This window comes from Anarhichas minor, unplaced genomic scaffold, assembly GCF_050575085.1.
Source record: "Anarhichas minor isolate MPS153535 unplaced genomic scaffold, ASM5057508v1 ptg000016l, whole genome shotgun sequence".
Taxonomy (NCBI): Eukaryota; Metazoa; Chordata; class Actinopteri; order Perciformes; family Anarhichadidae; genus Anarhichas; species Anarhichas minor.
The window spans coordinates 5,013,594-5,040,000 of record NW_027466462.1 but is presented as its reverse complement, the minus strand read 5'-3'; the positions used below and the strand labels follow the sequence as shown (position 1 = coordinate 5,040,000).

General features: G+C 45.4%; 1 protein-coding gene across 1 annotated transcript in view; it reads right to left on the bottom strand.

Annotated features, from left to right (window-relative positions):
• rbpjb (recombination signal binding protein for immunoglobulin kappa J region b) overlaps positions 1–5,013 on the bottom strand; it is a 32,117-nt gene extending 27,104 nt beyond the window's left edge. Inside the window, 1 exon segment of the mRNA XM_076092696.1 lies at positions 4,882–5,013. Coding sequence (XP_075948811.1) covers positions 4,882–4,901 — 20 coding nt within the window. The 5' untranslated portion in view covers positions 4,902–5,013.
• Positions 5,014–26,407: the final 21,394 nt, after the last annotated feature.

Here is a 26,407-nt window from a genome sequence, read left to right as displayed (position 1 = left end):
GCAAGAGTTTGCTCACTGAGGCCGAATGAAAGCAAACAGGAGTCAGACAGTCATGTTTTCTGAATGAAACATCCTGAATGTGGAGGGACAGCGGGAGCAAGAACCGCTGACACAGTAGAAAACCGACATTCCCTCGGCTGCAAAACAGCGAAGGAACGGAGGAAGTTCTCCTGGAAGAGGAAGACAAAAACCCCAAAAAACAAGAGTCAGAGGATAGGTACGAACTTCCACATTCGCCTTCGTGCTGGCTCTCCTGCCCGCTCGGCTGTCTTCCTCCGAAGCAGCGGCGGCGCTGCCAACAACAACACCACCGAGAGGACTTGGGCCTCTATCAAACATGACGGCAGGGGCTGTTTTCAAAACCACACTGGCTTCAGATTTACATCAGAATGTTCCGTCCCGTCCGCGGCGAAGCAAACAGCAGCGAGAGAAAAAAAAAAAAGAAGTATGAGCTCAGACTAGAGCATTCCAAGTCTTGCACAAGTAAATAAATGCCCCCCCCCCCCCCCCTCCCCCTCCTCGTCGTGGCTTTTGTGTGAGAAATCCACCCTCCCCTATCAGGCCGCAGGGGGTTTGGGGAGAAATTAGGTAAGGCAAGCCCCTCAAAAGGTCACTCTAAATGCATTACCTATACCAGGAAGTTACAATGAATAAGCAGGAGGGCGGTGCGAGTACAGGGACAGACTCTGATGGTGTATCTGGCTTGTGCACACTTAAGCACGTGGCTGAGGGACTAAGAATAAAGAGTGCCGAGCTGGCGGCGACCCAAGGCAAATTACGCAAAAATGTGCATTGCTATCCCCCTGGGTGTCTCCTGTGGTCGTTCCCCTGAGACAGACGGACACAAACAGACTGAATGGTGGGGGGGTGGGTGGGTGGGTGGGTGGGGGGGGCACAAGAGAAAGAAGATATTGAGACAACCAGGGCTTGTGGTGCTTTTTAGAGGCCCATCGTCGCTCCAGCAAACAAGTTAAATCTGAACCCTGAACGAGAAGCTATAGGCTTCGGGGGGGATATTTCAATCATGTGAAGTAATGGATATGCATGAACTTCCAAAACAATAGGCTACTGTACGCATGAGAATAAATCCCCCTAAAGATGTCTGGCGGTGGCACATTTGCCTGTGACTTCTGTACACACACACACACACACACACTTTGAAGATTTTCACAGTTCTGGGTGGATATAGGGCAGCTTTGGATGCTGCTGGATACTGAGGTGACACGCGGATCAGATGGCTTGTGTCATCTCTGTTATTAACCTATCCACCAGTGCAGCAGCTACGGTAGCGGGTGGGGTGTGGGTGGATGCTGCTGCTTCGGGGCTGTAGGAGGGGGGAGGGGGGTAAACATGTCTTTTAACTCCAGCCGGAGCCTTTGCCACCGTAAAGGTCAGCGCTTCGACATCTGCTGCTCTCTCTGAACCTCTCCTTTCATAAAATGGGACGCAGGGAAGAGGAGAGGACCCGGGGGGGAGGATGCACGTGCACGTGCACGTGCACACACACACATCAACTTTTTTGCTCGGTACACGCTCTCTTCCACATGCACTCACTTGACCACCGTTAACACAGCCGCAGAGATCAAACTGCACGCTCGGTTTGCGTTTTTTAAAGAAAGGCTCGGTAGTATCATCAGCACAGAGACGCTTGGCTTTTGGCATGAAAGACTCCATCGTTCTGTTTTTTCATTTTTTTTTTGGCAGAGGGATGGAAGGGAGGGTGAGCAAAATGGAATCCCGTCCCTCGGGGCCACAGCAAAGGCAGAGCGGTGTTGAAATAAGTGATTCATGCTTTTATCGTCCCAGGTGAAAAAAGTGCTGCTCTTTCAGCGATCACAATCAGTTTCTCTGGAAGAGAGATGGGGAACATTACACAAGCAACACTGTTGCTTTTTCATTTTTTTGCCACATGCAAGCTACATCATCACTGTTCTGTACCGGGGTAGGAACATTTGTGCAATGCTGTGAACCCGTGCACAGCACACAAGAGGAGTTGTCATCGAGAGCTTAGTCAGTGCAGATTATCGTTGGGATTTTATTGATACTAGTACTCTTATCGGTATTGATTATCGGGTCGGTTCCTTATCGATACTCTTATCGGTCCTTTTTGATGATTTTGTGATTCTATTCTTATTAGCAAACTCCATACGGCATCGCTAACGTTACCTGCAGTGGACGAGGATGAACGGCTGCTCGATGAACAGTAGAAAACGGTGCATTTCTGCACATTTATGTTCCGCTTGTTCGCCTAATGTTTTGATATATTTCTGGTATTACCTCCCTTACTTGTGAGGGGTTTATTACATTAATGACAACGAGAAATATCAGCATCCACTCAAGTAAAACGTAGCAACGCTTTCGATCATTTTTGTTCTCCCTGCCATGATGGGTGTCTCGCGCTGTTGGGACATGTTGCAAAGAAACCTAAGCAAAGACCACTGTGACGTCGGCATGAAAATCCACTGTAACAAACATAAATTCAAGCTATTCTCCGCCCCCCTTCTTTGCAAAGAAGCTAACAATAAACTCTTCACAGCGAGTGGTTGACATGTGAAATATCCAGTCGATTTGTTCATTGTATGTCATAGCGGTCGTGTGTTTTGTAATCCATGCTACAAAGCTCTTTGGCAATTACAGGAGCTGTACATTGAATGAAATGGTCTCCGCAGTAAAATACAGTGCTTCATAAAAGCCAACATTTATGATGTCAACTGAATTAGTAATTGCCACCTGCACAATCAGACACATCTAGTATCAAAAACAGTGTCTGATTGCGTTCAGACACAAACACACACTCGATGATCTTCTATCTTTCTTCGTTTGAAGATGAATAGATTTCCAAGAAGCAATGTCTCAAGGTGAAACACAAAGTTACAACTTAAAGAGACAGTAGAACCAGTAACTTTTAAGACAGAAACATAGAACTATAACCTCTCTGTAACGCTGTTACACCAGAGTCATAATACCATTAACAAGCCTGTGGAGCCCCTCCCTGTGTGAAGGCAGAACCAATCAACCAGCGCACGGGGCTGTGGTCAGGCTCCGTGATGCCTCCAACCGTTCATGTGAACACGGCTAAAAAAAAGAGCCCTTATGGCACTTTAATTTTTTGTTAAAGCGCTCTCCCCCAAGCACACACACACACACACAGCATCTTCCTCTCACACACTGACCCCCACTCACAGCCAAACACACATGAATCTGCAGATATCATCTGGACAGGTGGCCAGTCACCCAGACCTGACCCGCCTGCCCTCTAGCTCCCTCCCTCCCTCTGCCTGCATCCCCCCCTCCCTCCCCTCAACTGAAATCAGTTCAGGTCTGCTGGAAAGCCCCAAATGAACATGCACAGCTAACCCCCCGCCCCCGTCCTTCCAACATACGCACACCTCCAACAAGCACAGCAAATGTCTGTCACCCACTGAGCTGTCTGTGGGGATTACAGCCTCAAGAGTGCAGAAAAAAAATTAATAAATTAGGTTTGTGTCTCGTTAATGTGCAGGCAAATCATGTTAATCAGGGTTTACTCCACAGACCGACCAAAAGCGGTGAAGACAATCGGCTCAAACACACACAGCACAGAGTCCAGGCTACAGTGTGATTATGTTGAATAATTCGGATGATGCAAAGGGTAACAACACAATGCAGCACTGCTCTGCTTTATGAGGGAATACATCATTGATATTCTCTAACTATCACTTCAATAAATGTATTTTTTTAAATGTTAACAAAGACCATTATCTCATTAAAATCCTTGGTTTACACACGTATCACATGTTATGAGCTGGTAGTAATTACTGAACGTGCACCATGCATAATTAACATTTATATCTGGATTTGTTTTAATAATCTCAAACACAAAAAAATAAATTAAATTATATTGGACAACAGCTAGTTGTCTTAATATTCAGAGCTCAGCAGGGAAATAATTTAAAGTTGTTTGGGGAAGAAAACGTCACTTTCATTATAAATAATAAATAAGATATTAAATTAAATGCTCGGGCTAAGTGGAATATTTGGGTAATGTTGCAGTGGTGTGAGGGTTGCGCACACATGGCTGTGGTAGGTCTATTTTGTCCTTAGATGCACTGCAGTGTTGGGTTAAGGTTTGACGCAAAACGTAGTTAAAAGTAGTAATAAATACTGTTTTCCCAGCACTGACGTCCACGTTACACGGAGCTGAAGTCGTAAAAGTACACGCTATTCACTGCGGTAGCTCTGAGTTATACATTCACAGCAAAGCACGCCCGCGCAAAAAAAGCGAAAACTATCTCACAAATAAAGAGTCAACATTATAAAAAAAACACTGCCTAAAGGGGGGATGCCTGGCTCACAAAAGCCTGCAACGTGTTTCAGTCAGATATCTATGCTAGCTAGCATCCATTATCGGACAGCTATGAATCCGGTTCGTAAAGCGTGCTGCCCCGGCTGTGGGTTGAGCACGTTTACGAAAACAAAATAACAGGACCAGGAATTTGTAAAATACTGAGAGGGGAACGAGACGTTGCATATAAAACGTTTTGTAAAAAAAAAAAAATTTTAAACATGCTTCACTGGTTGTGTTTAGCTCGCTGTCTAGCCTGCTAGCTTAGCCGTTGTCTGGGGAAGAAAAAAAAAAAAAGACCACCGTGGGTGAAGTATCGCTTAGCTGTGGGGCTAGCTCACAAAACACTGCAGCAACAGTCAGCTCAGGCAAGTAACGATAACAAAAAACACTCTCACGGAAACACACGTTGAGACAAAGAAACGTCAGTGGTCAAAACACCGCAGTGCAACCAGGCTACAGCACAGGGATTACAATTACTATATGTATTATAATAACTTGTATTCTCTCTTCCAACTCCGCTCCCACAAACCGACAGACCCGAATCTCAGACTCACCCTGTCACAACAGGCGCCATCTTCCACAAACTCTCACCAAAACTCCAATACTCGCGATATCCTTTCGCTCTCCCACCGCCCAACAATCCGCCGAGACAACAGAAGCAGACTGGAGGTGTAGAGACTAGGGAGACGGAGAGAAAGGGGGTGGGTGAGGAAGAGAGAGAGAGAAAAAAAAGGGGGAGGCGGCGGGGAGGAGAGAGAGAGAGAGGCAGAGAGAGAGAGAGAGAGAGAGAGAGAGAGAGAGCAGACGCCACAACAGGCGTGGGAAACTTCGAAGATCTCGCGAGAGTTGGAAAACTCTCACAATAGGCAAGCACAGAGGGAGCGTCTCCTATCGCGAGATGTGCGTGAAGTTGTTTATCTTGTGTCGCTGAGATACTATTCCCACGTGTTTACCGGATAATAAATTACAGCACCGATCGGTTTGGGGGGGGAAACGCTAGTGGTGAGGAAACCCTCGGTTTTTCCCAGGCTCGCACATATTCTGCAGTGTGCATCCTGTCTCTGCAGTATTCTGCATTAACAGCTGCATGTAATTACAGCCAACATATCATTTTTTATTCTATACTTCCCAGTAGTATAGACAACAAGCACGATAGGTGATGAGACTTGCGAGGACACGCTGACTCTAAAATGAGAGTGGAAATTAAAGGGTTTTCTGCACACCAAATGTAGAATTCCCTTGGGTAACATTGCAGTTCCTGTTTAGAGTGTGGAAACAATGGTGTGAACACATGTGAATGGGCCATACAGGGCAGATTAGCGCATTGCCATCACATTGAGGAGCCCCATGGCCACCCTCCTCACAGCCCAAAGTACAAGGGAGGCTATTATTGAGAATGATCATGCTCGGAAATGTGGCACGGGCTTTGTTGGCCTTTCTGTTTGCCTCGGTTTCTCCCCCAGCCAAGAGTGCATTTGCACACGTTTGTCTTGTTGTATCATCCCCAACCACAAGTGGGTCCTTCTTGTTTACCAGGGAGGGGTCAGAAAGCCGTAAACCTTCATGTAGGTCTGTTGGTTTTGTTGTCTCTGCTGCAGCCTTCATTTAAATCAGTTTGGCATCTTTGTTTCACCTTACAACTGACTTCTTGTGTGGGTGTTTTTTTCCGACTTCAAAGAAAAAGTGAATGCTTCTGAGACCACACCGATGGCAAGTCAATGCTCTTGTTTGTTAGATGTTTTGTGTGTGTGTGTGTGTGTGTGATCCGCCTGCTGTTGTTTTATATGGGAAAAAAGTGGCTGCTGGCTGAATGAATAAAGACCAAAACTGACATACAACACAAATATTTGGCAGAGTTGCACAGTGTTTGAATGCATTAATTATCATAAATATACAAGCTTGTGTTTTTTCTTGAAATATGTGGTTCTTACTGGTTAAAGAGACTTTTCGTTAATTCCGCTTATTCGCATTCTTGCAGAGAGTTATATGAAACCAGAAATAGCTGTTTTTACACTTTTATTTTAGTAGTTATTAAAGAAACGTATAAATAACATAGTAATTAGTCATCGTTAAAGGTGTTGGTCACCTTTGGACGGAGCCATGCTAGCTGTTTCCCTCTGTTTACAGTCTTTGTGCTAAGCTAAGCTAATCAGCTAGCTCCAGCTTTATTTTATTTACCATACAAACATAAGAGTGGTATCAATCTTCTCATCCAACTCTCGGCAAGAAAGATCAGAAGCGTACTTTACAAAATAACCAACTGCTTCTTTAAGTTTATATGAACAAATCAAGCATTTAAAACACTTTAAAAACAATATCTTTGCCTACCTATCCACACACACCAGACACTTTCTCTCTATTAAGTAGCAGATGCGATCTTCTCCAGTGTACACTGTACACATTTCATATTTTTCGAACGCGTAATAAATTTTTATGGAGCTTCACTGTTCTGCCAGAAAGAAAGAGGGAGAAGAAGAAAAAAAAGAATGGAGAGAAAAGAGTTGCGGGGATGAGGTTGTGCATGAGAGTGTGCCTGGCCCGCCGCCCGCACCATGAAGACACAGAGACGAGGACCTCATCCTGCCCTCAACCATTTTTCCTTTCCCTCTTTTTTTTTTTTTTTTTTTATAGTCGGTGGAGAACCTCCAGTTACACTCAGTTGTATGGGGAAGCATAAAGTTTCCTCAAATGTTTTACAGCTGAGTACAGTAAAAAAAAACAGGAAGAAAAAAGAGGCTACACAAGTGCAAGTACTTTTCAGAGAAAATGGGAGCAAAATGGGGAAAGGAGAAGAGGCCTCTTTTTTGGAGGATATGTTAACTTTTACATTTAGTGGTATTCAGGATATGAACGTTGACCTTTTGGGCTGTTGTAAAACATACAACATGCTTTAAAGACCCGTCAACTATATGAACTGACGTTTCCTTGAAATAAATGGCAAGAAAATGGCAAGCAGGTCTCTTGCATCTGGAAACAGGATTTTTCTTTAAACAGTGTTCGTTGGCAGAACAAAAAGCCCCAAATTGTTCACCAATGCTTTTATTTAAATCAATGAACATACGGCGAGCGTCTACAGCTGTCTCAATTTTACCCAAGTCCCCGTTCTCTCATTAGGAGTAAAAAAAACATGTATTTTAATTGAGACGCAGCCAATTCAAGCAATCATGACTAAGCCATAAGCCTCAGGTCTATAAATCCACTCACTTGACTGCTTAAGCTCGTGGATCAGAAGGAAAAGGGAGATTGAGATAGAAAGATTCTTGTCCTCATGTGGAAACTGCACCCACCAGTAGGTCACCGTCTTCTGTCTTATCGCTGATTTGGCCCGCTGTCAATTTGTCAAATGTATTGTTTGTCATCCGACACCGGTATCTGTTCACAAAAAGGTTAAAGGGTCACCAAATGAAGGAACTTTGTGATCGCACAGATTGGACAGTAAAGCCTCAGAACTCCTTTCTTTTGAGCACTAAGCTGAAACTGCGAAATTAAGTTTTTGTTCCGTGGTCCAGGCAATTTTCACATCCCCGCGTATCCCGCCGAGCACTACTAGCTACTTGTTATAAAAAAATAAAGGGAGAAATTATTTTTATCTGCAGATTGGAGGAGTGGAATCATAACGAGGGAGAAAGCGAGCCAATTAAGGAAGTTGAATCCGGAGTTTCCTGATTAGCAGCTCTTTGACTCTGAGTCATTTGACACGGAGGGTGGTGAAACTTCCTGAAACCAGCAGACGAGAGTGAGAATCATGACAGACAGGGAAATGTGGCTCGAGGGACACTGGGTCAAATGTCAAGGGATGTCGAGCAGACAGACAGGCCGGGCCGGGCTGGGCCGGGCCGGGCCGGGTGCCAGACAGAAACAGGAAAATCTGAATTTGACATCGACGCAGTAAACACAACGCTTTAAGCCAAAGCGACTACGTGACGATATCACACTCCCTCAGAGAACATCACAAGATTAATGAAACGAGTGTGTCTCGTGTGAGTCTGGGTTCACAGCAGAAGGGAAGGGCGTCCCTGTCTGTCTGTCCATCCGTCCGCTGTGTCCATCTGTCTTGCTCTCCAGCCACACAGGGAAAACCCCCCCCCCCCCCCCTCCACCCCCCCAGAGTGGGCAGACAGCTTGACGAATGGAGAGGATGACGGGTCCGAGAGAGAGAGAGAGAGAGAGAGAGAGAGAGAGAGGGGGCCACGCCTTAACTCCCCCCTCTCCCCCTCTGTTCAAAGCAACCCGCTTTTTTTTTGTTATCACATGACTGTCATCACAATTAGGACCCAAAAACATCACAGAGCCTGCAAAAAAAAAATAAAAATGACAGGGTGATAAGTCTGCAGACTGTCAGGGGAGCTGAAGCGCCTGTTTTGCAAGCCCTATATACTCTTTTGAAAGACAGGCGTGAGGAAAGAGACGCTTCCCCCTTTTTTTTCCTGGACCTGTGCAGGTTCACGGCGAGTTCAGGCTGCCACACGCACGCGGGGTGAGAACTGTGCCGGCACGCTATTTGGCAGCTCTGACACCAGCCTGTAGATGACATTGGAAAAATAAGCAATGTGATATGACTGACTGGAAGCAGCTTCGTAGACTCTATACCTTTAGATACAGACAGTTTATAGCTTTAATAAAAGCCTTTACGATCTGTTCAGCTAGCCTGATAACTGATAACAGGTAATCAGGAGCAGTCAATCCACAGCGTGTATTTTTAAGGCCTTTCATATTGTTGTAGTAGAATCAGATAGGCTTTCACAAGCACAAGGACCCATAAATCCAGTAGGGTTATCAGCAGAAACAACAAGCACGGACAGATACAAAAAGCAACAAAAGAAAACAAGCATGTTTTTCTCCGTCACTCTGCAACTCTAGCACTTTTCAAATCATCCTGCCAAGTGTATCGCACACGGCAGATTTCACTCTCGTTCTCACCGGAGAGGGAAGCCTTTTCATCAGAGTGCAGGAGTGGGCTGTCTCGGCTCTGTTTCTCGTCGCCATCTTTTTTTAAAATCAGGGCCTCAGGGTATAGTTGATCCCGAGCTCTGAAAATATGTTGAATGCATTAACGTTACGGAAAGTATGAAAGCAGCTTGTTGCCTTTACATCTGCTTGCGATCTGTCCCTTGAAAAATGTGACATTTTTTTGGGGAATTGAAAAATGCCAGCAGGCTTAAATGAAGTGAAATCTCATATTTGTGGGCAACATATATTCTGACTTAATAATAATATTGTATTACAACTATGGTAATTATACACTATGATCCATGCGAAACAAAATGTCAGGGAGTGACCAGCAATTATGAAGTACTTTGATACTTGACCTTATAAGTTATTATAAAATGCATTCTAAAATGTGCTATGATTATTGCTATAAAGCATTATGAATATTTACGCTATAATATTCATTTATACGACCAGAGGGGACTAGTTTATGGTAAGCTAGGCTAACAATGTCCCGTCTCCAGCTCTGGAGACACATACTGATATTCATTTTCTCGTCTAACTCTCACAAATAAAGCAAATAAGCGAGCTAATAAAAACTTAATTCTGATAGTTCAGATGCTCTTTTAGGAAATAGGAGCATTAGGATCCCACGAGAACAGCCAAAAGGTTGCCGGTTCCAATTCCAGGTCCACATGTGATAACAACGCCTCTCCAGTCCCTGAGCAGCTGTCACCGAGACTCCCTTACAGCAGTGTATTGGGGATAAATTAAATTCCCTCAAGTGAAGCCGTTTACTGAAGAACTCAAAAACATCGCTGTTCTTTTCTCGGGAGGTGCGGTGACACACGTACACTCATCGACCCCTCCCCGAGATGAGATGGTGTGAGTCAGAAAACTGAAATGATCAAAGCTCGTCATTTTTATACGTCAGTGTGCCATTTGTGGACTCATTCTAAGAAGGTGAATAACGTCAGACGAGTGAGAGCGATACAAAAGAATCAGGTTCATCATAAAACGTGCGAAGGGGGGAATCGGAGTGTTCTCCACTCCATCCTCTAGTGACTCAGCTGCGATGCACTTCAGTGCTTCGTTTGGCTTGCTGTGAGTGACATCCACGTTCCACCTCGGAAAATATGAGTCGATGCATGCAGCCCCCCCAAACAAAATCTCCCCTTGACCCCTTTTTTTTTGTATGCGCCAAGTCCAAGGCCTGATTTGGGAGTAAAAAGGCTGCAAAGAATCCTCAAACCTCAACACAAGTTATTTTGTTTGTTGTCAGGATGTGGTTGAACCATCATCCACCGAGCCCAAAAGATTCGGTATCGCGGTCGGCTAGGCCGGGAGCCAGTGTTTTCAGAGAGGGTATGTCCAAGAACGAAACCAAAAAAAAAAAAAAAAAAAGAGCCAAAACTCCTCCAAAAATTCAAATCCTTAAGAGACTAATCAGGAACAGGGTCAAGATGTCATAACAATGGACCCTTCCAACAAAAGTAAAGCCCTCCACTTTGTGAAAACCCTCTCGGGATATTCACATCCAGTAAACTAAGAGCATAACTCGTTTAGCTTGGCCTGCCGCCCTCGTCAGTTAAGACTTCTGAAGCCGAAAGCTCCCGGCAGAAGCGGCCCGATAGTGTTGCACTACAGAATGTTAATGTTGTTTTAACAAGAGCGAGTGACAGGCTGAATTATATCTTGACAAAAACAAAAAGATTGATGGACAGTGATTAGTGGGTACCAAGTACTTCGGACAACCCAAACCCACAAAGAAATACATTTTTTGTCCCTGGAGGACATCTCCAATTAATTGTGTCAGCGGAATGAAATATAACAATAGTTCCTGCAACGATACTCCTGTAAGTTTGCTCTCATTTTTTACTGCAAACTAACGCACTCGTGAACTTGTAAACCATGATATATTGTATATTTATGTGACTTTTTTTCTAAAATGTTAGGCTGCTATTATGATTGTTTAATAGATAGTGTTTAGACAGTTTCACTTTGTTAACCGCAGCATATTTGGCTGGTGGGGGTTTAGAGGGAACAAGCTTCAGCCAAGTGAACCTCTAAAACCTTGACCTTTGTCTGTAACGCCCACTCTCTCCGTCCTCACACACACACAACACACACACACACTGACAAACACTTTGCAGTGCTTGCCTCGTCGGCGAAAAAAAAGAAGTAAAAATTCACTATGACACACACAAAGGGCACGAGGTGATACAGTGCAAGATACACATGCACGCCCACACACACTCTCTGGCCAAGCGACTGCAGCGCCGAGGCCGTGACCGTGTGCACCCTCCTCCATCTCCCAGGCTGTCTGTCTGGAGGCCGATAGAGGCACAGGAGGCGGGGGTCGCTGGGGGCTGGAGAGAGGAGGGGTGGTGGGGGGGGGGCAGGAAGAGGACTGGTGATTAGGATGGGGGGGGTTGAACATACCCCTGACCCTCTTATCCATTCTTGGCAGCCACCGCGCCGCTCCAAGAGAGAAAAGAGGGAGAGAGAGGGAGGCCCTGCAAATATTTGTGATGGATCCACACCCACGGACTAGATAGTGGACGTCCACACAACATGTCGGCCCGGACCGAAGTATCGCAACATATGGGATGGATTGCCATGAAATGTGGGACGGACATTCATGTCTCCCTCGGGAGGAATTGTAATAACTTTGGTGACTCGGACGTTACATAGTGCATACATACATCATCTGGGCAAAGTTTCAGTTTGTTTAATACTTTAGTTTATGGCCTGGCTGTGCTTTGTGTTTAGTCTTATTAGCAAAGGTTAGCATGCTAACAGCAGCATTTAGCTCAAGTGCAGAGACTCACAGAGCCGCTAACGTGTAGACTTGTTATTTATTCATTCACCTCTGATACGGTATCAGGTAAACTATAATTAAGTTTACACATTTTACCCCTTTTCTCCCTCTTTAAACCGAAGATTTAATCTTATTTATTTAAATATTGATATGATCGTATAGGTTGAAATCTTTCATTTAGTCATGTGATTACATTTTATGGTAGGTAGGAATTAAACAGTTAAAGGCCATATCCTCGCAAATTCAGATAAAGTTAAAATTTCTGTTTGGGTTTACTCTTCAAAAGTCAACATTAGTCCTCATTGAAATTAGAAATCCCGCTTTTGGCCGCGTGCAGGTCACTTGAGCCTGCACCTGCACTTTCGAACCATTTTCCGCCAAGAAATGGTTTCCAATCACGTGCACCAGAAAGCAAGATTCTCAAAAACACATCACATGACAGCCATAAATCGCCTCTTGACAAAAACTCCCCATCCACCCTGCCATGCGAGACCAGAATTTTCAAAACGCATCTACTTTTGGGGGAGCATTTTTGAAAAGCTCTCTTGAGGTCTTAGAATGGAAGACCAACACTCATTAAATGAAAAAAGGCGTGTATTCAGATTTATCTGCATCTTCTGTGACCGAGCGACACGGAGGGATTGGGGCCCGAGCCAGCGACTCTGTACGTGAGCGAGTGAGCGAGGCCGGATGCGAGAACAAGTGAGCGAGTGAGCAGTAGTAGTAGTGTGAACAGACGGGTGAGGAAACGGGGAGGCAGGCATTCAGCGGGGGAGCTTTAGAAACGCAGGTGCCTTAATTGTCCTCCAATAAAGCCTCGGCGAGTGGGCCAACCTGTGAATGAGTGTCTGTTATAAAGAAGGATGAATGAGGCGCACGTGAATACATGAATGGGTGAGTGAATGACTGAATGAGCAAACGGGTGCGTGGAAGAGTAAAGCACTCTGTGGGGAAGCCGGAGGAGTGGATGTAGTGGGGGATCAGAGGAGGGGGGGGGGGGGGGAGAAGGAAGAGACAAGTGATGTGATGTATGGGAGGTAAAAAGGCCCAGAAGAAGAGGAGGAGAGGGGGAAGGGGACAAGAGAGGAAAAAAAACGATTAAAGCAGAGAGAAATGGTGAAGGAGCTGAAGAAGAAAGGTGGGTAAGAGAGAGAGAGAGAGGGATGTGGGGGAGGGAGGGAGGGTGCAAAAATCAGGATAGAAGTGGGAGGCGGTGGGGGAGCTTTCAGCAGGCCCATCTCAGACAATGTGACATGGCACACGTTATTAATTCTGGCTCAGCGGAGAGACCCTGCCTCGCCATCTGCTCAGGGTCAGGGGCGTTCGCTGGGGTCGGCGTCACATCCAACTCCCCCACCCCCCCCCCACCCACTTACTCACTCACACACACTCACATACACACACACATACATACAGAGACACAGTACCCCCGCCTCCCCCTCCCTCCCCTCCGTCCTCGCCTGGCAGACACCCGGCCAGGCCCGCGTACATTTCCATAAAACAATTGCAAGCCAACCTGCTCCCGTGTCGGGTGGGTGGGGTTAAGAGGGGAGTAGAACGCCGGCTAGCCTCCCTTAACAATGGCCTGTCAGATGAAAAGGCCCTTGGTGAACTTGATATACATTACAAAAGAGCCACACCACGGTAGGCCCCGGCCTCGGCGACCCTGCGGTTGAATTTGAGCTTGGCGTTCATTCGTTTGTTTGCAGTTTGCAGCCAGCTCAGCCCCACCCCGACCCCACCTCCTTCCTCTTAACCCCACCAAAATTACATACACACACACATGGCGCGCGTGGCAGGCTGGTGTTAGGTGGTGGTGTTCACCTCCAAATGTGGTTAAGAAAAAAAGGGAAAAAAAGCTGTTTGAAATGTTTGTTTGATGAATCAGAAGGTTCAGTTTGAACCACAATTTTGATAACTGATTAAGTGGTTTTCATGCAAAAATGCCAAATACTCACGGGTTGCAGCATTTAAAAAGGGACAATTTGCTGTTTTACTGTTTTATATTATTGCATATGTAATATGTTTGTTCTTCGGACTGTTGGCCGGCACAAAAAAACAACTTGAAGACGTCACCATGGGCTCTTTTTGTCCACCATTTTCTTAATTTTGTACAATAAACCATTAATCAATTATTTAAAAAATGATAAATTCAGACCTTTTACTAAAAATAAAAATACCACAATTTAAAAGTACTCAAGAAGTAGCTCCACTGCTTGCTAACAGTGGAGCTACTTATATGCTTCTCTATAAGACAGCCATTGCGTGCGAGACCTGGCAAAGCCACGATATTTTGGGTCCCTAATGCTGTTGGTACTTAAGGTTTGGTTTGGGATTAGCACTAAAACAAGAGACGATCAGACGGCTGGAAGAGGTATCCCGGTGTCAACACATGACTTCCTGTCTTCCTTTCCCCAGCCCTCCATCATAACCTATCCTTCCATCCTTCAACTATCTCTCACTGCCGTCGCTTTTTATCTGAAACAAAAAGACAACTCCTCGATTTCTTTGACCACACGGGTGCGTTTTGTGTGTGTATTCATCAACCAGGGATGTAGATGGGTGAGGAGTTTAAAGTCCCTCTTGTGCCCCCCCCCCCCCCAACCCCTCCCTCGAGCTAAATCCCTTAATCTGCTCTCGGACACGTCTGGAGGGCAAGACAAACAAATAGGATCCCCCCTCGTCTTCCCCCTCTTTTCTACCACCAAGTCCCCCCCCCCCACACACACACACACACCAATACAGATCTCCTCTGAGCCCCCTCCCGAGCCCCATCACCCAACATGACATCACAGGGAGGAGAGGGTGACACTAACCCTCTCAAGGTTAATGAAGTGAGGTTGTGACCGCGAGGGCTGGCGATTTAAATCACTGTGGCGTGCGTCTCGCAGAAAACGCTCACGAGGAGACCAAATATTGTCCCCGTCCTCAAACGAGGTGAGACAAAGTGACTTAATGCGGCTCTGGGTTTTTTTTACCCAGTATGACAAAAAACAATACCGTGCCGGCCTCTTTGTTGGTCGAAGCAAACCATAGATCTTTAAGAATGAATGAATAGGCCTTTATCTTATATTCAAAAAATAAATTCATCCATGCAAAAGAAAGAGAAGCTAATTGGACATTTTTATCTCGCACACATGTTCATATGTCCTCGTAAATGTGTCGCTCGGTATGAACGAGGCTTACTGGCCATTAAATCAAGTGTGCGTGTGTGCGGTTCTCGGAGGGGTCAAAGTTGAAAGGTCAGGAGATCAACGTGAGGTAGTGTCATGAACACCAGCTGGTACATCTGCTGATGACCTCAGGGGGGTGGGGGGGGGGGGGGGAGAAGAAGAAAAAAAAGCGAGGGAAAAACAGGCGGACAGTTTGGGATGAAGGTTAAGACAAAAGTGCTCCAACAGAAATTAAATGTTGGGAGATTTAGAGGCCAGAACAGAGGCCAGAACAGAAAAATGCGCATCTATTTATATACGTGTAAACGGCCTCACCCTCTCCTTCTCCTGACTATAAACCTTATTACCTTTAAATAAAAAACATCTTCCCCCCTCCCCCCCTTTCTCTTTCTATTCAGTTTTAGCCTCTTCCTGCCTTCGCTGCGGGTTACCTCGGACTCTTGACTGGGTGGGAGCCGCAATGGGCCAAAAACAGTGATGTCACCGCTGTTATTTTCAATAGGGGTGAGCTCATTGGCTGAAACCACAGAGGAGCTGGCGTCCAAGTGTCAGGGAACAAGCAGCCGGGGGTTTGCTGCTGGTCTGGCGCTGGCCTCCGTGTGCGCTGTGTCTGGGGAAAGGATCTGGGTCAAGTTGTGGTAGCTCTCAATATTTCTATCTATCAGCCGATCTATCAATTGCACTTCTATGTATTACTCTAAGGAGCTATAAATAAGCAGGGAGTCATGAGGAGAGATTGGAGGTATTAAAAAGTTGGGGACACGAGGAAAAAAGAAGAAAAAAAAGACGGAAAGCGACACAAGGACCGCAACAGACAGCGAGAATAAATAACGCAGCTTTTCACGTTTTAAGAGTCTGGCTCGAAGGCCTCAAGCAGCAGATATGAGAGCGCGGAGGCCAGCAGCCACACGCTAGCTGACCATGACACGGAAAGAGTGACACAGCTGTGCAAGATGTGCCAGAGGACTGATAAAACACAACCGGCTCCTCCTAGGATTCCAGTTTGAAGTCGTTGCTGCACCGGTCCCCCCCCCCCCCCCCCCCCCCCCCCCCCACCATTGGCTTGTAGAAAAATCCAGTCCGTTACATTTTAAAGCTGACAAAAACGTTTACGTTAAGGCACCGTTTTTGTAGTTTGGTACGGATACAATATGTCAAAAGTTCAGTTACAACAGCTGAATGCTGAATGCCAAGGGACAATATGAAAATCATTAAGGGTGGGGATGGAGGCCTGAATCTCATGTTTCATTTTATAAAAAAGCAAAGGCCCTCAGTATTAATATCTGTTTGGACACACCCACTGATTTAGAAAAAAACTAAAACATTATCACCGTCTTCCTAATACCTCAGATTAATATATTTAAGGATTGTGACTATTCCAGCCACCTTCTTGTACAAAGAGAAGCTTGATAAATGTGATGATGAACTGGCGTTATATTGTAGATTAATTCTAAACGACAAATTTCCCTTTGTGTTATGAAATCTAATAACCATAAAGAGTCACGTCTATTCTCCCAAAGCTGCCATATTGGTCCTATTAACTTCTAGTTGTTGCAATGAGGAAAAATAAAGCCCTGCAGCAGAGACAGTGTTGTCGTCCTCTGCAAATATGGCACTTTTATGACCAGTGGCGCGCACAGATGCAATCTCTCTGATGTCACAAATTGATTCTTTTAAAATTGATTTCACAATAACTCTCAGAAGGGAAGAATGAAAATACAATAAAAAGGCGAGAGAGGCTGTAAGGAGTGAGCAGCCAGATCATGCTGATGATCTACCGAGCAATCCCAGAGAGAACAGACTTAACGAGCGAGGTTGTCAAAAGCATTCTGGGAAATGTAGGACATCGTAAAGTTAGAGGTTAAAGTTTTCTGGCTTTCAAAACTATGGTCAAGAATAAACTTTGAGCCTCAACTTTTCTGCCCCCAAAAAAAAAATGGAAACATGAAAATCTACAACAGTTGGGCAAACCCTAATCTGCTGATGAAGATCATGTGATTGAAAGCTCCAGAACAGCTCCCATGTGGTGAGATTGTTTTTTTCTTAACTGTCAAAAATAAAAAGCAGGCAAATAAAAAGCACTTAATCGGAAAGTAACACTGTAAGGGTGACAGTTTTTCCCATATTGTGATGAAAAACTGTTTTCTGTATATGCAATTGAATCCAATGCAAACATCCTAAATTAAAAGATATACACATCAATTTGTAGAACGGGAGTAGGTGGAAGTCAGACCCATTGTGTGTGACATGCATACACACACTGGCTGCCAAGACACACACACACACACACACTGTACAAGACATGCATGCATTGTTCATAGAGGCAAATTGAAAGAGATATAGAAGAGGTGACTTTCTGCTCTCCGGATATTCATGAGACTTATCTGAGTGTGTGTGTGTATTTATGCATCACATCTGTGTGCCAGTCAGGTTATCTGTGAATGTGTTTGCCTGCCTGTGTGTGTGTGTGTGTGTGTGTGTGTGTGTGTGTGTGTGTGTGTGTGTGTGTGTGTGTGTGTGTGTGTGTGCGTGTGAGTGTGCGAGTGTGTTTGTGAGGGTCAGTCTGGGCAGCACTCCAGACTGCTAAGAAGAAAAGGAGTGGGTTTCACCACAGGAGGTGGATCTGGGCACTGTGCCAATCAGCCTAGCGCACACACACACACACACACACACACACACACACACACACAGCCCCGAGGCAGCGGCCCTGTGCTGTTGATGCCTGCAGGCGGGCCTGACCACTCGCTGCCCCCACAGACACCGAGGACACAGAGGGAAAGCTGAAAAGGGAGGGCTGGAGAGAGGCGAGAGGCGAGGGAGACAAGGGGAAAGAACTGTGGGGGAGAGCAGAGAGAGGACAGGCTGATAAGGTGGAGGCTGAGAGAGACACGGAAACAGAGGCTGATAATGATAGATGGAGGAAAACAGAGAGAAAGACAGGGAGAATGAGGTGTAAAGTGACAAAAAAAGATGTCAGCAAACAAATGGAAAAGAGGGGAGGAAAGACGACTGGGGTGCGTTATGAGTAGGTGTGTTTGTTGTGGGAGGTGCAGTGAGGGGTCCAGAGGGGGGAGGCAAAAGGGGGGCGACAGATCGAGAGAAGAGTGGAATGGCAGTGGAAAATGATTCTGAAAGAGGAAAGGGGGGTGACAGAGACAGAGGGCTTCAGGGATAGTGGGAAAGGGATAAGATAAAAGAGTGCGAGTGCTTGAGAGGCGGAGAGACAAAGATAGCTAATGTGATACACTTTAGTGGTTTGAGGACATGCAAAGCATCTTTTAATTGAACTGATAGAGAGCTGAGAGCACTTGCAGGGAAGAGATGAGGCAGGAAATTAGAGAGAAGGGAGAGTGAGAAAGAGTGAAAAGAAGATTGAACCAGCAGGGATTTGAATCCTGTTCACAGGAATCACTGAATACCCCTGTGCACGGTGTGTTGTTAAACCTGCAACAACTGATTTGTTTGGCCACTTTGGATCAGTGGAAACAAGCTGTAAACACGACACTGAGATACTTAGAGTGGAAAACCTGTGAGCAAACAATTGCCTATTTACACAACCAGAGGGTTAGGGGGCAGCATTAGCAGACGAGTCGACAGGAATAAATGTAGCGCTGTGCGTCGCTGCAAGCGTGACACGAGGCAGGAAACTTATTTAAGAAACGTATTTTTGATTCAGGACTTGCAGAAGCGTACAGTGCCAACATTTTTGTCCTGGGTTGACATTAGCATGAACGCCTGATGGCTGTAAATCAAATATTCACTCTTCTTTTAGCTTGGTTTCTCCACTATGCTAACCAGCTAATCGCTAACTTCTGCCTGTTGTTTGGTGCTGGACAGGTAGCATACAGTTGGTATATATGAGGGTTTATATAGATTTATGTATCTCTGTCATATATTATTCATATAATACATAATACAGTTTTCTCTTGAAAATTGAAATATAGGTATGTCTCAAAGACGCCCCAGAAATCAGCGAAAAAAAGGAAAAAAAGAGATTCTTGGTCTGAAAAAGTTCCAAACTCCCAACAAGGTCATCGCTGTTTTCTTAACAGCACCGAGTGTCAAGGGTGGCTTTTGTAGAGTTGTTGCTCTGACTGCTGTTGCTTTCACTCCTCTTTTCTCCGGTACAGGCGAGCGGAGAGGGAAGAGAGAGAGAGATATACAGCAAGACAGGAGTTGCTGAGAGAGAGACAGACAGAGTGAGACAGAGTGAGACAGAGGAAGAGAAAGAAAGAACGTCTGTGCTGGTGCCAGAATGAGGTATAGGGTTTCCTGAGACTTGTTTTCCTGACTTAGCCATTCTGTAAGCCCTCCATCCACTTCCCCTGTTACACACACACACACACACACACAATCCTCGTCTCTCCTCAAATCACACTACATATCGCTGGAGATAGAGGCTTTTGGAAAACTGAGCCCAGTTCCCCTGGGGTATTCCCAACCCAGCGCTCCGGTTACACCACCACGTTCCACGGCGCAATTCCTCAGCGTTAGGCCGAGTTTACTTAGGCAGATGCCTCTCTCCTCGAAAAAATGCCTCCCAGAGCACTTAATCTCTATTATTGGAACTCTGCTCCTATCAGTCCCCTTCCATCTAAATATTATTGGAGGCAGAGACAATAAAAGTTGCCATAAATACGTGAAAATAGCATCGGGAGTGCACGGCAAGTCCGTTTCCTCAGCAACTATTGGCTCTGTGGAATTGCTGAAACCAATGTACGAATAAAAGCGAAGCTCTCAAAAGTACAAGGTCAGTTCAAAAAGCTCTCGTACTTCGGAGTGAGGAGGCGTTTCATCTCGAAGCCATTAGAGATCCGTGGAAGTCGCCTCATCGCGTTTAATTGTCAGCGGCCCATTTACGGTTGATCTGATCGCTCGCTCTGAAAGATGGCCGAGAGTCAAAAGATGCATCATCTTTATGCAGAAGTCCCGCTGTGGGGGGGGGGGGGGGGGGGGGGGGGCTTCCACTGCAGGCAGAATAATCTCAGACACACAGAAGTACTGCAGGGGAAGTATGAGATAAAGTGTGAAAATTCCTAAAAGTTCAACATTGTAAATAATAGAAATAAGCAGTGGTTTGGTATAAAGTATCACTCATTATAGCAACCTCATCCTCCTGTAGCTCTATGGTACTTCATACGGTGGTTATATGGTGATTGGAATAACGGCCAAAAGTATGATAACAAGTCACCGAAACAATCCTTTCAGACAAAGTAAAAGAATATAAACAAAGCTCAGCACTATACTTACTGTACAGAAATGCTTTGGATAATTACTTTCAGTCCTGGCTGTCTGTGGCGGATCTGATACGTTCCACACGACATACTGTAGGTAGCGGGAGGGAGACGGACATTACTGTGCAGTAGCCACAAGTACAAGTTGGTTTTCCTTCTCTCTTGTCCCCCCCCCGCCCCACACACCCCCCATCCTCACCACCCCTGAGCCAAACCACTCTTTCTGATACCTCAACCTCTGTCCAAATGATTCATTCAGCCATCCACCCACCAAAGAAAACAAAGAGTGAACGCAACATAAAACAGCCTATACAGTACAAAAGACATTGATATTTACTCATCCGGATATCCACTCTTGTTCACCACATTCCACATCATTCCATCTCCATCTGTCTCCTCCCGCACCGAAAGCCCAAAGGCAACACCATTCATGCCACCCCACAACATCCCGGCTCAGATCCAGCTGCACCGACCTGAGGTGACATCATCCCCCCCCCCAACCCTCTCTCTCTCTCTCGCTTCCTGTCTTTCTCCTTCTGCACCCATCCTACTTGAACAAAAGGGCTGCGTTCCAACAAAGATCATCCAACCCCGTCCTTAATGACAGGGTAGAGCTAAGTGATGCCATGGGGCAGGAGAGATGGAGGTACTTTGGTCTGGGACGCTGCCCGGTCAGGATTCCTCCCTGAAACATGTGGTTTGTTCTCTCTCTCTCTCTCCCCCTCTCTCTCTCCCTCTCTCTCTAGATGGATGAGGAGAGCAGGGAGCAGGAAAAAGGGGAGACCACAAAGTAAGCTCATAGCCCAAAGGGAGAGATCATTTGTAGCTCAGGTGGGATATGAGTCCGCGGATGGCGTTAAATAGCAGCAGTATGCCCTTCAGACAGAATACGAGGATAAGGTTAATGCACGCAATTCAATCGTTGTTTTTTTTGCAAATTTCCTACAGGGATCAGTGCACGCGGGCGCTATTTAATCCTGCGGTTAGGTTTAGGGTTATGCACACGACATGACCGTGGTTTATTTTTGACCCGCCGTCGCACGTACAGCCGAGGCGAACAAAACGTAGGGAAATAATGTGGTTCCCGAGCAGTTGTGGTAAGAAAATGCTTTCCAAGGCTTTAAATCATTCTATTCCGAAGAATACGACGATACCATTTCCACTATGACACCGTCCTCAACAGCTCGGGTGTTGTGAAGATCTGACAGGCAGTCAGAGCTGTTTTTGAGGGTAAGTTTGAGTCAAGTCACAAGTCATTCAATACAAGTCTCAAAGCTGGGATATTGCAAGTCTCAAGTCAAGTCCTATCGGACAGGTTTACGTAGCATCACAAGTCATTTAAGACTACTTCAAGTCAAGTCTCAAGTCTTGTAATGGCAAGTCCTAAGGAGTTAAAGATAAGTCCAATTCAGGATTTAAGTCTTGCAATACCAAGTCACAAGTCCTTAAGTACAAGTATGAAATAATTTGAGACAAGTCAGATGAAGTCTTGTTTCAATCAAGTCTCATGCTTTGTTATAGCAGTCTCAAGTCATTTGAGACACGCCCAAGTCAGGTCTTATTTCTGAAGTCTAAGTCAAGTCACAAGTCAGTCAAGAGAGGACCGAGTCAAGTCATTCAGAGCAAACCCAAGTTAAGTCAGATCCAAGTTGAGTCCTCATTCTTGTGACATGCATTTGCCTCAAGTCTCCAGCTCTGAAAGCGATGATGTGAATCATATCATATCAGCAGGTTTTGCCTGGAGAAGTTATTGAAATACTTCGCTTGTTGCTCATCAGCAAAACAATCTAAGTTTAATTCCTCATGGATTATTCTTTTGACTACGTGAGGACGGTAGATGCATCGAGCAGATACAGTAGACTCCCTGGATAGGCCGAAATACAGATTACCAGAGTTACTAATCATCTGGACGATCCGGTTGTGCCAAATCTGCTACAGCGCTCAGAGCAATCCCGGTCTCCCTGTTTGATTTTGGCCACATGTGAGTCCGCCTGCCTGGTGCTGTAAACCTGTCATTGTTCTGGGTCAGCTCCCCGAAGATGTCCTGAAGGCCTCACACACAAACGCACACTCCTCCTCCTCCTCCTCCTCCTCCTCGGTGGGGATCGGGCCAACAGCGGACAGCCTGCGTTCCGTCAAGGCGTCCAAAATTCCATGACTTTCCCCCGAATTCCCGTCCGGAGCCAAGTCATATATTCTGTTGTCATCCACAAGGCCCTAATGAAAACCCACGAGGAACACAGAGGCACACCGTCTTCACTTCACACACACACACAATGAAATTACACACCGAATATGACGCGTCACTGTGCATGCTAAACATCCATTAAAGCCATTTCCTTCTATGCAGCTGCTGTTATGCCGTAGGATACAGGTTTGACTTATTGAATTAATGTGCCAACCACTAATAACAGGATGCAGTTCGTCGGGCTGCATGAAAATAGCAGGGTATTCAGAGTATTTTCAACACTGTGAATCATCCGGCCCACTGGTACATTGAGTCCAACTAAAACCAGACTCAGTGTATCACATTAGCTCATAATATTACAGATTTTTTATTTATTTTTGTATCAATCTTTACTGCGTAGCCTGCTGTTTAACAGCTCTGTGAAATTGCATACCTTCTGTATCGTTCACTACGATATATAATTCTTAAATGCCGTCTTGGGGTTAAACTGTTTATTTTCACACAGTCCCCCAGACTGAAGCGCCGTGCCAGGAAATATGAATGAAAACTGGCCCACCGAGTGTATAACAAAAAAAAAGATGCTGTTTAAAAGAGGCCTTCATGTTTTTTTAATGTAAGCGATGGCTTTGATAGGCCGCAGACTTGTTTTCACGAATGAACGTGTCAAGTATTAAGGTGCCTTATAAATCACTCTTCCTCGCTCGCTCCTCTTTTCTTAGCCTCTCCGAGAGGTTTCGGAAGAGCAGAGTGATTGCTTACAGCTCTGGCCCTATTTGTCAGTAACCTTGCCTAAATCAACAACCGGGCCCTGCTATTTTAGTGCATAAGAAGAAAAAAACTAAATTAAGATTATAATGGGACTGTAAAACGGAAACCTGCCGTATAACGTGATTGACCGTCGCTCGGCTCGCACGAGCTCAGACGGCGGCGCTGTGATGGCGTGTGTTTAGCAGGGGTGACAATAATATTTCAATCTGTGTGTGTGTGTGTGTGTGTGTGTGTGTGTGTGTGTGTGTGGTTTAGCAGGACTCAAACGGTAATCAAACGGTCCACGAGTTAATTGTAATTGTGGTTTCAACATTTCGGTTCCATATAATCAGTGGAACATGGGACGACACGTTAAGGGAGGAAAAGACGGTCTGCCAGATTTGTTCCGTCCATAACAAAGATTTTCCTCTACATTGAGAAAAAGGACGGGGGGGGGGGGGGGGAAATAATAGCTTTTTTTTTCCAACCTTAAACTCCGACTAATTGCTTAAACATTTCCTCTACTGATCCATATGAGGACATTAGCCCAGCGACAGGCTTTTGGCACCCTCCGAAGCCACATTTGAGAGTTTCCTACCCCATTCTGAGGTGTTGCTTAATCCCATTCGCTGGCTGCATGAAGAGCTGTGAAGAAAGAAGAACCCATTGAGTTTAACCATAAACACAATGGAGACCATGTGTTTTGTGTGTCTCTAAAGGGTCTGTTTTGTAATTATTTACTTTATATAGCTGCATCTCTTTCTACTGGACACATTTTCTACATGTGATGAACTGTGCAACAGATAGAAGTGTGTGTATAAGTGGTTGAGTAATGCAGAGTCCTCCCAACATTCATCTTTTCCATTCGGCCTGTGATCTGCGCTCTAATTGCGAAGTGATCTCAGCAAAATGCTAATTGTCCACAGCCGCGCTAGCTGCTCTGTGAGGCCGTACTTGGCACGGCGGTGCTTTGAGCTAAATGCTAATGTCAAAATCGCTAACGTGTCGATGAAGCAGGTGTACTGTTTTCCATCCCTCATTTAGGTCAGCGCGTTAGCATGCTAACGTCTGCTAATGAGCAGAAAGCGTAAAGTACCGAGGCGGATGGGGATTGTCATCGCATTCGCAGGTATTTGGTACGAAACAAATATCGGACAAATGAAACATTTGACGTGAATACGGTGCGGGATGAAAAGGTGAGGCATCACTACAGTTAGTACAAAATTTCATGGCAATCCAAGCTAAAATCATGTTAGCATGCTAACCCCCTCCAAAAACAGAAAGGAATGCTCAGCACCAGTAACGTGTCACTTAAATAAATAAATAAAAATAATTGTGCTAAATACTCTTAATACCTCTTAATCACTGGATGAATGTTTATAATGAGCTCAGCTAAAAAACAGATGTTTTCACACATTTCTGAGTGGCCAAGCAGCGATACAGACGGTTTCATCATTGCATCATCCGCCCCTTCATCCATCGAGCCTTTATGCACACAGCTTTCGACTGAACTGCGATGCCTTCACGACTGGGCAGTGGAGATGCAGACCTAAAACAAACCCCATAATTATCTATTTGTGGTCCTGCTTCAGGCAAATATGAACATAATACAAAAGCGCGCAAACACACACAATGTTTGGAGTTCCAGGAAGTTCCACAACCACAGTTTAGTCCCCAGGGGATGCTGCGTTCCTCTCAGCGAGGAACTTCTTCGCCTCCTTTCCTGAATGACACACACACGCACACACTGAACGCACTAAATGTAACTCCAGCTCGCTCCCGACCACACTGTCACTGGGGCACTTTGCCTCGCCTTCCTGCTGCGAACCTGGCCGGAGCCCTTTTTTTGTTTTGTTTTTTTTCCTTCCTTTAGACATTGCTTCAGACTTGTGCTATCTGTTTCCACAGCCGTGCGCCTGCTGACCCAAGAATGTGGACAGCACTCCGGTACATTGTTTAACAAGGCTGAGCAGCAGTGTTTGAGATGTGAAGTGTAGACTCTTGCTAGTTATGTGGGAGAAAACCCGACTGTGAGTGTGTGTGTGTGTGTGTGAGTGCACTCTGAATTTGTTTTAAAGTCGCATTATAAATTGCATGTATACTGTATATGTGGATATTTGTCCACTTTCTTGTAACGTGCACATATTGATGTTGGAGTCCTTTTTATTTGCTATGAATTACCTCTCTATGGACTGTTTTTAATGTTCATGTTTACTTCCATTGCTTTGAATCATCTGTACATTTAACTACCTTTCATCCAGCTCTGAAAAGTCAAGCCAACGCGGAAGTGTCTTAAACTTGCATTCTCTCTACTGGCCAGCAGGGGGCGACTCCTCTGGTTGCTAAAAAGGCCTCTGATTGTATAGAAGTCTATGGGAAAATGACTACTTCTCTCTTGATTTACTACCTCAGTAAACATTGTAAACATGGGTTTATGGTCTCAATTGCTCGTTTCAAGTCTTCATCAATACAGCAGGATGTTCATTTCGTAAATCATGGTCCCATTTAGAGTGAAATAGACGATTAAAGCAGAGGGCGGGGCTACCTTGTTATTTACAGTGTGGTTCCAAAAAACCAAGATGGCAACAGCCAAAATGCCCTGCGTGACGTCACAGTGACTCCGTCCACTTCTTATATACAGTCTACGCTTTCGTATACATTTTTTACATGCGAGCATGGAGCTAATTAATTAATTAATTGTGTATTTGCAGATAAGAACATTTAAAAAAAGAAGAACAAGAAGTCCCCCCCTAACGGTAGCACTTCAAACTCATTCCCTTCAACTAGACATGAATGCCGCCGTGTCGTCGAGAGGCTCTTCAGAGCTCTCCAGAGTTCTTGTTTTTGTTCACTTGTTACTTTCTGGTCCTGTTTTCCACACTTGACTCAAGCGAGGCGTTCGCTCCGCTCGTATTTTAAACAACCCCACCCCCCCCCCCCCCCCCCCCCCCCCCGAATGCTCTCGGCTGTTACTCCAACCCCCGTGGC